Here is an 11,763-nt window from a genome sequence, read left to right as displayed (position 1 = left end):
CTTTTTTGATTGAAGTATTGTTGTTTTGTGTTTGGGCCATATTATGGGTAGGACATTTGTGTCTTTATAATTCAATCAAAAAAGAAGTTGCTTCAAACAAACAAAACATATTTTCAATAAAAAAATCACTTCAATCAAAAAATAAACCTTTTCAATCATAGAAAAAATGTTTTTGAATGCAAAAAAATATTTGAGATTCAAAAAATTGCACTTGAACACTTTTTTTTTGATTGAAAATGTTTTCTTTGATTGAAGTAATCTTTTTTGTGTTTGGACCATGTTATGGGTAGGACATTTGTGTCTTAATTATTCAATCCCAAAAAAGTTGCTTCAATCAAAAAAAAAACATTTTCAATCAAAAAAAAATAATTTCAATCAAAGAAAAAACTGTTTAAATGCAAAAAAAAAAAAATCATTTGAAGTGTTTTTTTTTTATTGAACTTTCTTTTTTTTTGAATGAAGTGAAAAAAGTTTTGAAGTCGTTTTTTTTTTAAATCATTTTGACACAAACGTACCGCAGTGGGGGCGGGTGCTTCCCCATTGGTCAGACATGCTTGAGTGACAAGTGTCTACACCAACGACGTCTTTCTGACAAGCAAGTCATGGTCGCCACTCGCCAGCGAGCCAGGAAGCAGTGGTGGAGTTGTTGGTAAGTAGATAAAACCGTATTAAAATGATTGGTGTCACGTTATTAGCCTACTCTGTTTGATATTTCGATTAAACATACAGCTTGCTAACTTAGCTCACGTTGACTAATTTGTGTGATGGTGTTAGATATCTGACGCCTCATATTGTCAGGCAGGCTAGCAGGGTGCGCTAACGGCTAATTGAATTGTTTATTTCACTTAAGTAACGTTACAGAGGCTTGCTATGTGCTAGTGCTATATTGTGTTATAATACGTAACGTCATTAGTGGTCAAACAACAGTCCACAGGCCAACTGTTGCCCACAGCGCTGCCTGTTTAGCAGCAACAGGTCATGCAGAGCCTGAGTCTATCTTCTCACACAGCCCACAGGATTACAGCTATTTGACCGTCCCGCTCTCTCTCTCGCTCACGGGTAGTGGTCTCCCCACCATCACAGTCAAATGCTCGCAGACACAGAGGCAGATGCTGTTATTTTGAGAGCGGGGCTTACATATGCCGTCCCGTACGGAAAATAATGTTGCATACCACCGGTAACATGAATATATATTCCGTTGCTCGGTGCGCAAACTAGCTGTGTCAGGCATTATTTATAAGTAGCCTAATGTCCTGCACAACTCCACATGGAAAACTGGCAGTTCAATGAAGTGATGCTTATTGTCTGACATAGTGTACAAGTAGTTACTAGCTTAAAGTATTGTGCCAATAATGATCCTTCTGGTAAATTTGGCATTCAGTTGAGACACAAAAGCTCTTAGTTTAATGAAAATCTTTGGAAAAGAAGACAAGATGGTTTGTTTAATTAGTATTCATTTATTTAGATTTCTAATATCATATAGTATTGTCCTGTCAACCCATTACAAGTCTTGCCTTATTCAGTGTTGATTTATTGACATGTTTATGTAAGATGTTTTATTAGAAGGTGTCACTATGTCAGACAATAAGCATCACTTCATTGAACTGCCAGTTTTCCATGTGGAGTTGTGCAGGACATTAGGCTACTTATAAATAATGCCTGACACAGCTAGTTTGCGCACCGAGCAACGGAATATATATTCATGTTACCGGTGGTATGCAACATTATTTTCCGTACGGGACGGCATATGTAAGCCCCGCTCTCAAAATAACAGCATCTGCCTCTGTGTCTGCGAGCATTTGACTGTGATGGTGGGGAGACCACTACCCGTGAGCGAGAGAGAGAGCGGGACGGTCAAATAGCTGTAATCCTGTGGGCTGTGTGAGAAGATAGACTCAGGCTCTGCATGACCTGTTGCTGCTAAACAGGCAGCGCTGTGGGCAACAGTTGGCCTGTGGACTGTTGTTTGACCACTAATGACGTTACGTATTATAACACAATATAGCACTAGCACATAGCAAGCCTCTGTAACGTTACTTAAGTGAAATAAACAATTCAATTAGCCGTTAGCGCACCCTGCTAGCCTGCCTGACAATATGAGGCGTCAGATATCTAACACCATCACACAAATTAGTCAACGTGAGCTAAGTTAGCAAGCTGTATGTTTAATCGAAATATCAAACAGAGTAGGCTAATAACGTGACACCAATCATTTTAATACGGTTTTATCTACTTACCAACAACTCCACCACTGCTTCCTGGCTCGCTGGCGAGTGGCGACCATGACTTGCTTGTCAGAAAGACGTCGTTGGTGTAGACACTTGTCACTCAAGCATGTCTGACCAATGGGGAAGCACCCGCCCCCACTGCGGTACGTTTGTGTCAAAATGATTTAAAAAAAAAACGACTTCAAAACTTTTTTCACTTCATTCAAAAAAAAAGAAAGTTCAATAAAAAAAAAACACTTCAAATGATTTTTTTTTTTTTGCATTTAAACAGTTTTTTCTTTGATTGAAATTATTTTTTTTTGATTGAAAATGTTTTTTTTTTGATTGAAGCAACTTTTTTGGGATTGAATAATTAAGACACAAATGTCCTACCCATAACATGGTCCAAACACAAAAAAGATTACTTCAATCAAAGAAAACATTTTCAATCAAAAAAAAAGTGTTCAAGTGCAATTTTTTGAATCTCAAATATTTTTTTGCATTCAAAAACATTTTTTCTATGATTGAAAAGGTTTATTTTTTGATTGAAGTGATTTTTTTATTGAAAATATGTTTTGTTTGTTTGAAGCAACTTCTTTTTTGATTGAATTATAAAGACACAAATGTCCTACCCATAATATGGCCCAAACACAAAACAACAATACTTCAATCAAAAAAGTTGCTTCAAACAAAAAAACCTTCACTTCTATCAAAAAAAACATTTTCAAGCAAAAAAAAATAGTGTTCAAATGCATTTTTTTGAGTCTCAAATATATTTTTGCATTCAAACACTTTTTTTCTTTGATTGAAACGGGTTTTTTTGATTGAAAATATATTTTTTGATTGAAGCAACCTTTTTTTTGATTGAATAATAAAGACACAAATCTACCTCCATACAACACACGAGTAAAAGTATGGGGGGCCGACCAAGATGGAGGTGCGAACGGATTGAATTTTCGAGCTCTCAGAACCAACTTTAGTTAAGAAGGATAGAATCGAATTTGGAAAGATCTTTCCAGTTGAGCAAAAGTGTACATCATTTTGACAAGTTTTTCTTTTTTGCTTCATATTGTTACTGCAAAATGCCTAACGCAGAGGTTATTGTCTTCTAACTGATGGTGTCGCCAGCCATAGGCGCCTCGCACCCACGGAAAATGCCGAGCACCCACGTGTGCCAGACTGCCAGTAGGCTACATTCATTTAAAATTAAATATTGCAGTTGGTGCTATGTGAAGCGTCTGTCACACTGTGAGTCGCTGTCAGTGGCCTGCTCCATATCCTATCCACCACAGCGTTTCTCGGATGAAAACGCCTATTTGACCCGCTCTGTACGCAGAGACACGTTCCTCCTGAAGAATTAACCGCAATGGTGAGTCAACAAATCTAATTTTTACTGTGTGGACTTGTGTGACAGAGTCCTGCACGGGTTCGTGTTCCCGCGGGTGACCCGCAAATTTTGCTCAAACTGGTGCGGGTCGGATCGGACACGGGGGAAAGGTCTAAACACGGGTTTAAAACAATCACGTGCAAACGTAAAAATATATGCACATTTTTAGGAACACATCTGCAAAAATATGCCTGTATTTCAAGTTAATACAATAATTTAAAATCCACGTCAGTTTATTTGTGCCCACGCCCTCCCAGTAGCCTACTTTCACTTTTAAAAAGTCATCATTACCGCGCGCGCGATCTGCTTGGACTCGTCGAGATGGATGCTTGATGAAAAGAATAGCTAGTGGAGATGGTAAAGTTGTCGAACAAAACTGAAGAAAACAATGTTGTGAAAGGCTTTGCTGCATGCATTTTCGTGTTGGATAGCCGCAAATGTGGAACTTCATCGCCGAGGAAGCACGCAGATAACTGGTAAACCAAGCAGTTCTATCGAACAGTATTTTTTAACACTGTTAAGTGCTAAATGAATAAATGTAAATGTAAATGTTAAGTAGGCTATGTGTGGTGTGCAGGGCGTGTTTGAACCCAAAATTGTCAGATAGGCTAGACGAAATTGCGTGGCAGATATAGTGTTGTAGCCGCGTCTGTTCCACTGGTAAAATGTTATAAGGCTACTCAGTTTTGTGGTAACGTACAGCCATGTTCTTCATGTATCGGCCTTTTGACAGCTTCGGCTGAAGTTGTCCTTGTGTTAATGGTCGTGTGATAACTTCTGTATGATCTGGCAATAAACAATAACATTTTTTGTAAGTGTGTCTATTATAGTCTAAACTGATTTTATTACGGTTGCGGGTCGGGTGTCGGTTCTATTTCAAGCGGGTCGGGTCGGTGCGGATTTAAATTAGTGCTGCTGTCTAGAAAACGGGTCGGGGGCGGTTTTAAGCACTGCGGGAACGGGCGGTGCGGTTTTACAAAATCGGACCCGTGCAGGACTCTGTTGTGTGACATTGATTCTTAATTTCCCACGAAGCTGATCTCGGTTACGTGTCAGTTAAACTTTTCATCTCCAATCCTGTCTGTATTTGTGCGAAGTGGCGCTGGCCTGAGTTGAAAGATAGCCTACTTTACGGCTTTATTATCAAGTAGGCCTAAATGTGTGTGTGTGTGTGTGTGTGTGTGTGTGTGTGTGTGTGTGTGTGTGTTCGTGTCGGCCGCTGTCCATTTCCTAAGGTTCTGAAATGCAAACATTTTTTGACTAGCCTACTTGATTTCTTTTTTTTTTTTTTTCTTTTTTTTTTAAAGAGCGTGCGCCCATGAGCACCCACGGAAGAAAATCGGCGCCTATGAGGCCAGCTACATCTCTGCATGGCTGCACATCGGTCAGACTTTGCCCACCGGTTACACTTAAACTAATAGAGAAACTCTCTGTTCAAACTTCAATTTAGCAGGCTTGTAGAAAAAAAATGCAATCGGACAGGTAAACAGAAGGAGGTTTTTTAAATAATACACATAATGCATGATATTACTTTGGACATTACTTTATTAAGATTCCTATTTAGGCTTCGTGGTATAATACCACTATAGTTATTTAAAACACTTACATCAGGTTGCTTTAAAGATAAAGATAAAAAGGAGTGAATCAAATATAATATTTTATGAAAGCCAAATAGTACAAAAAAAGAATGGCTCAAGAACATTTACCTGCCATTTATGTTTGTTGCCATACATACTGCATTTTACTTACAAGCACTTGTACATACAAAACATCTTTAGATAACATAACTTGACTTAACATCAGCCACACACACACACAGACACACACACACACACACACACACACACACACTCACACTTGCGTGTCTGGCAAGGGTTTGTTCTAGTCCCTCTCAAAAATGTTTGGAAAACTGCAAATGTATAGTTTGTCTTCCACTTTGATACACATGCATTTACCCTGAAGGCAACTAACAGGAACTAATTCTGTCTTGGATGATTCCCAGCATTGCACAATGGAAATGTGTGGAACAAAACCACAACGTTGTGGTAGTGGAAATACTGGAGCTACCTTAAATGTTGTTAATAATAATGCTATGTGATCATCCGTGTCAGAGAAAGAAATAATTTTATTGATTACCCCACATGTTCCATCTGTTAGTTTCACATAGCTTTCATCTCGTCTCTGAGATAGGGTGTAGTCTCCGCTAGTATACACCAGACCACCTTTGATCATGCGCTTATGCACTACAACTTCATCAGGTATGCACACGCGAGGGGCACAGAAGGCAGCCCGTTCTTCCTGTGTAACAACATGCACGCTCCCATTGTCAAGTAGCGTAGTATTGTCACATTTGACAGTATTTTGGACCCTTGGGTACTTGTTCAAATCAGAACAGAACCGTAACACCTCTTCTTTCACCGTGTACTTGGATGAGAAGTAAGGAATTGATCTAAATAGAAGAAACTTGGTAACTATCTGACTAGCCACTCCTTTTGTTCCTTTTACCAAAGTCAGGAGTTTGCCATTTGCGTTCTCGAAAGGAAATGCAGAATGTGTCCACAATGGGCCCCACAACTTGACTGACTTGGCAAGATGACTGAGAAGGTGAATGTTAAATGTCATCTGTGACTCACCATATAAAATCTGAAACCTGAACATGAAGTCAAGCAACAAGATCTCAGCTCTGTTGATTTCACAAGGTTTTAGTTCAGCCTTCAGTAACAGATAAATGGCTGATACAAGTAGGCCAAGATGTTGCAAGTACTTTTGGGGAAGAAGTCCTTCAAGACATGGTAGGCTGTAGAACAGGAGCCAGGATCGCCACTCAGAGGCTTTCCAGTGCACCCTATCTGACAACCCTCTAGGCAGTCGAGTAATCAGGTGTGGAGGTTGGATACCAACAATTCTAGCATCGATCTCTCTCAAAGTGGCAGGGCTGCCTACATAATATGGCTGGGTGGATGAAGAAGTATCAACCAGGAGTCTAGTAATCTGTCTTGAAACCCCCAGTAAGACTGCATGCATGTAGTCTGGGACAAACCCCCAGACAACATCAAAGAATGGCAAGTTGATTAGTGGAGAAGGACCTTTTATGCCCCTAATATTTGTCCCACCTTCTACAGCCAACTCCATATCCCTAACCATTTCCTCATTTGTTCTGTCACAATAGTCTTCTTCTGAAACTGGATACTTCACTACCCTATCAACCAGCTTCCCAGGATGCAGACAGAATCCGCAGCCATGATATCCATTAAACTGGGTAGTGTTTTGCATCAGCGGTCTCGCTTTGGAATCGACACTACAACAGAGGCCAACTATTTTGCTGTTAATAACAGACCCTTCTTTATGCCATGTGACACCAGTGTCAGCTAGGGTCTTGGCCTGGTCCACAAATGACTTGAGAAAGATTTCCATCACAGGCTCTTTTGGCCCAAACCAAAGGCCAGCAAGCAATACATTCTTAAACCTAAGTTCAGGGGGAAGCTCATTGATCATTATGTGGATGGGCCATATAGAGAACTTTGAAGAATTAAACACAGGGCTTCCATCTGAGTTGAATATGTATGATAGGTTGTGAGAATCTGAGAGGATCTGATTTGGGCCAGACAAATGTCTGTACTTCTCCCCATCATAGATGTCTGACAACACCTCATTATGACTCTTTTGCCTATCAAACCTATAATTCAAATGGGCACTCGCTTCTGTGCTTTCAAGCAGAGTCTGAATTTGTGGGGCAAGAGGAACATTGATAAAGAAGTTACCTCCATTCATAGAACCAGAATCAAAAGTGCTGCCACATGATCCACATTCATCAATTTGTTTGTCACTGATCTCCTGGACTGTTCCTATGTTGAAGTAACATTTTTCGCAGTAGAACTGAAATTCTACTCCCTCACAACTGTTTTTAAACACTCTGTTAAAAAGATACTTGGATCGAGGTACAACTTCTTGCCCAAACAATTTATTAATCAACTGCAGTAAATCATGTAACTGGCAACCAGTTATTTTATGCTTTGCTGCATGGCTCATAATCATGAGCATTGCCTCAGCTTTTGTGGTAGTTCCTGTGGCAGACAAAGCAGTGTCCATGTCAGGCTGTAGGTCAATCATTGACAGGGGATCAGTGTTCTGCTTCGTGCTGCCTGTCCTATGGTCTATCTCAGACTCTGACTCTGTTCCACTGCATGCCTTTAAAAAAGCAACATCTTTGTTAAAGGTATTGTTGTGTGTAGGTCTGCTCATACACATATTCACGCAGGTTCATAGTTATATTTTTTTAAACGTACAGACCCTCCAAAACTATACATTTATAATTGAAAACTTAAAGAAGTACATGTGTACCTGAGAGAGAGGAAAAAACAATTATCAGAAAAAGCTAAACTAGTACTCACATGTGTTTCTGAAGGTCTACTTGAGCCTGGTGCAATGTCTACCTCACTACTGTACTCATCTGTCATCAGTTCAGCTGTTTTCCATTGACCATTCTGACAATAATGTTATAGTTATGTTACAATCATGACATCCGTGTTACAATCATGAAATCTATGTAACAATCATGACATCTATGTAACAGTCATGACATCTATGTTACAATTGTTACAATCATGACATCTATGTAACAATCATGAAACGGTTGTATTTTTATAAACTTATGTTAACAAAGATTAATAAATACTGTAACAAATTAGATCAAAAAGTTTTTAATGTCGAGAGAAACATTTCAGTCAAATTGGTTTTAAAACTTGTGACTAGTAGTGTACATGATAAATGTTTATTAGAACAAGCTAAACTAGTACTCACATGTGTTTCTGAAGATCTACTTGAGCCTGGTACAACGTCTACCTCACTACTGTACTCATCTGTCATCAGTTCAGATAATTTGCATATGGAGTTGAGTGTTGTTATCGTGGCTGCTTCACTTTCTGGACCATTCTGATAATAATGTTACAGTTATGTTACAATCATGACATTGCACTAACAGCAAGAGTAACTGCGAATAATTGTACTTCATCTGACTCTGTAGCTGCCTGTTTCCATGCTTATTTTTTGAATGTGTAACGTTATGGTCTTTTATAGCTTTCAATACATCAGGAAAACAGTTCACAAAACTTTCACATACCACAAATGGTGTACTCAACATTGAATGGCTGTTCTGTATGCTCTCTGTCTCACTGTTCTGTATGCTGTCTCTCTCACTCTCTCTGTTCTGTATGCTGTTTGTCTTACTCCCTGCCTCTGAGAGCATATCTATTAAAATACCATAAGCAACAAGAAAAAAACAAGCTGAAGAAATCTCATACAAATATATATAAAGGCAAGGCAAGGCAAGTTTATTTATATAGCACATTTCATACACAATGACAATTCAAAGTGCTTTACATAGAAGAAATTAAAATAATAAAAATAAATAATAATTAAAACATTAAAACATGTTAATATATCACAAATAATGTATTTTATAATATTTAAATAACCTTTTAAAAATAGGTTCTACAAAAAAATGTAATTGACAAAGATGTATGAAACTTATGACCATTATCTCTGTTTCACTGTTACTTTTATTTAACAGGTATATGTGTGAGGACTTTTATTTTGATATCCGATGAGAATCGGATATTTCTCTGGGTTTTTATTTAGCCTATTTATTTGTCAATTAAAAATCAAAAGTTATTCTTCAGTAAGTATGTCAGACTTTGCTGGATCACCTCCGTCCTATGTACTAACGTTTTTATTTACATTTTTTAACAATAAAATGTATTCAAATAATCGGGACAATCCTACTGGATAATAAGCGTGATAGTCTACGTCTACGGTACCTGTTTCATTGGCTGTTTGGCTCTCTTCCTCGTCAACATCAACACCTGGCCTGTCATATCTACACACTGTCTGGCGAGGTATCTTTGTCTTACTTTGAGGTTCCAGGTATAGCTTATATTTTTGCCTATTTCTACGCATATTTGTCCCGAAAAATAAATAATGATGAAAAAAGTGCTTGAGACGAGATGTTGATCACGCAAAAAGGGGGCGGAGCTTAGCTTGCGCGTGACAGTTCCAACTGAAATAACGGTATAATAATTTAAACTGATCTGCTCGTTCACGAACCACCCTTTTTTACTTTTTCTGTCAGGTAAGTGTCATTAATACTTTTCATTCCTGTTATTTTCGATGCAATATTTACTTTTCTGCCCTGTCCGCTATTGAGGTAGACTATAACATAGGCCCAGCGGGCCGATGGCGGCCCACCAGTGGCAAAGTTGGCGGCCCACTGGCGTTTTGCTCATCGTTATTCCAGCGGACCACCTTCCCGGTCCGCTACCGAGCCGCTGGTTCATAATAAGTGTTTTCTGGCATACCACGGTTTAGACTGTTGGTCCAGATTGGTCGTGTTGCCGATGGTGTTATATTTTGTTATATTATAATATTTTGTCCGACCGTGTCAAGCCGCTGACTTTTGCCGCCCAATGCTGGTGGACCGCCAGCCATTGTTAGCTGATAACGGGCTGTGTATGTATTTATACTTAAATGTAAAATCAACATTGCTACAGTAAGTAAGACTGCTTATTAACATACGTTGCCACGTAAGGTTAAGTCTGTTGATAGTATAAAAAAAAGTAATTAAAGGCTGACACAGACAGAGTGCAAGTAGCAAATAAGCAGCTAACGTTACCGAATTAATTTCACAGTCAATGTCTTGCCCAGTAGTATACAGTTGGTTGAGAATATGTCTTAAGTGAACGTAAACAGTTAAACAATCCGATATGTTACGTTATTCGTGCTTTAGGTCGACAGCAGCCTAATAAACATGCCATTTCATTCGTTTTATTTGACCTTTATGTCATGTTTCTTGTAATTTGGTTATTTGCATTCTAGTGAAACAGAGCAAGTAACTTAACGTTGGCTTGCAACAGAGAGTGGCTGCAAGGTAATTATTCACAAATAAAACATTTTGTATTGCCAATACAAAGTAATTTATATAAAATGTGTTTTTATTAACTGTCGTTTGTCTTGTATGTTAGCATGTTTGCCTACGTCCGTTATATCGACGACAACATCCGACAGATAGTGCCCTTGGACCACATAAAAGGCTTCTGTCCAAAAGATGTGAAAGATTTTGAAACAAAGAAAAAATATAACATTTTGTGGAAGAAATCGCCAGAGGACCAGGGGCAATACTACAAAGCACAGATATTAAAACTGGCTGGTAGGTATTTAAAGCTACACTATATATAAGTATATCAGTCAAACTATTTGTTGCACTGCTGGAATCATAGATGTGGGTATTACAGTTACTGTTACAAAAGATTCTCAAACAACCACTTAACATATTTACTGGTGGTGACAAAGAACTGTAGTTATTTTTTCTTCTATTCTTCAGAATCTGAAGAGGAATTAAAGCGCGAGCGAATCTCAATACCCCCACTCAACAGTGATGAGGAAGACTGGTCATCTACCAAAAGCTCCAAGAATCCATCTGTAAGCTATGTAGGCTAATGCATCTCTTAAGTAATACAATTGAGTGCATTATTGCTGCACATTTTTCAGCATTGGAGGTAGTTTTTTCATAAATTTATACCATAGGGATTTAAAAAATAGTCTCCATTAAAGTGTTGTAAGTCATGAACCAAACCAATCAAAGCTATGAGGTTAATCACAACATTACACACTTTGCATTTTGCTTGTTTCAGTTCTCTGAATCTGTAATTTCAGTGAAATTATCTAAATAGCATCATGGGAAATGTAGTTCCCTATCAGTCGGTCACTATGACATATGTCTGTAAATTCTGCTGTTAAAAAAATATTTTTGGTTTATTTTATAGTGTGACAAGACAAATGACCAGAAAAAAAAAAAGCCAGCAGTCCAAAGCATACAGAAACGGAAAACTTTAATGGAAATCCTAAAAGAAAAGAAAAAAGTTGTCCAGAGCAGTTACGAAACACACAATGAGTATGTCCCCTTGGATGTGCACAAGGAACTGCAAGACAAGTACTACAACATCAAAAAAAGGATGCGAGAGGAGGAGATGAGTAATGAAGAAAAAGAGAAGAAAATTAAATGTTTAAAAGAAGAGAATAGGGACACGAAAGCTGAACTGCAGCAGCTAAGGCGGTTAAACCTTCATCTCCAAGAGGAGCTCTTCCAAAACAAAAAAAGTGAGCATTTTCAAACTG

General features: G+C 38.4%; 1 protein-coding gene and 1 long non-coding RNA gene across 2 annotated transcripts; one reads left to right on the top strand and one right to left on the bottom strand.

Moving 5' to 3' along the window:
• Positions 1 to 5,123: 5,123 nt before the first annotated feature.
• On the bottom strand, positions 5,124 to 8,591 carry LOC308686764 (uncharacterized protein). The gene is made up of 3 exons (XM_081395201.1): positions 8,395 to 8,591; positions 7,986 to 8,078; positions 5,124 to 7,782 (listed from the first exon to the last, which is right to left on the bottom strand). Exons 1-3 carry the CDS (start codon positions 8,458 to 8,460, stop codon positions 5,476 to 5,478), a joined length of 2,466 nt encoding a protein of 821 aa, XP_081251327.1. The 5' UTR covers positions 8,461 to 8,591; the 3' UTR covers positions 5,124 to 5,475.
• A 984-nt stretch (positions 8,592 to 9,575) lies between these two features.
• On the top strand, positions 9,576 to 11,625 carry LOC308686765. Its single transcript, XR_014029628.1, has 4 exons — positions 9,576 to 10,516; positions 10,611 to 10,795; positions 10,970 to 11,067; positions 11,412 to 11,625. It is a non-coding gene; the product is annotated as an uncharacterized lncRNA (long non-coding RNA).
• Positions 11,626 to 11,763: the final 138 nt, after the last annotated feature.

Source organism: Scardinius erythrophthalmus (assembly GCF_964197995.2).
Source record: "Scardinius erythrophthalmus genome assembly, contig: HAP1_SCAFFOLD_755, whole genome shotgun sequence".
Taxonomy (NCBI): Eukaryota; Metazoa; Chordata; class Actinopteri; order Cypriniformes; family Leuciscidae; genus Scardinius; species Scardinius erythrophthalmus.
This window is presented reverse-complemented; position numbering and strand designations above follow the sequence as displayed.

Excerpts from the sequence above, each read along its gene's own strand:
- LOC308686764 (XM_081395201.1), bottom strand. The coding sequence starts at position 8,460 with ATGACAGATGAGTACAGTAGTGAGGTAGACGTTGTACCAGGCTCAAGT. Across the intron at positions 8,079-8,394 it reads GTAGATCTTCAGAAACACAT|AATGGTCAATGGAAAACAGC; the intron begins GTGAGTACTAGT and ends CATTATTGTCAG. Across the intron at positions 7,783-7,985 it reads GTAGACCTTCAGAAACACAT|GCATGCAGTGGAACAGAGTC; the intron begins GTGAGTACTAGT and ends GCTTTTTTAAAG.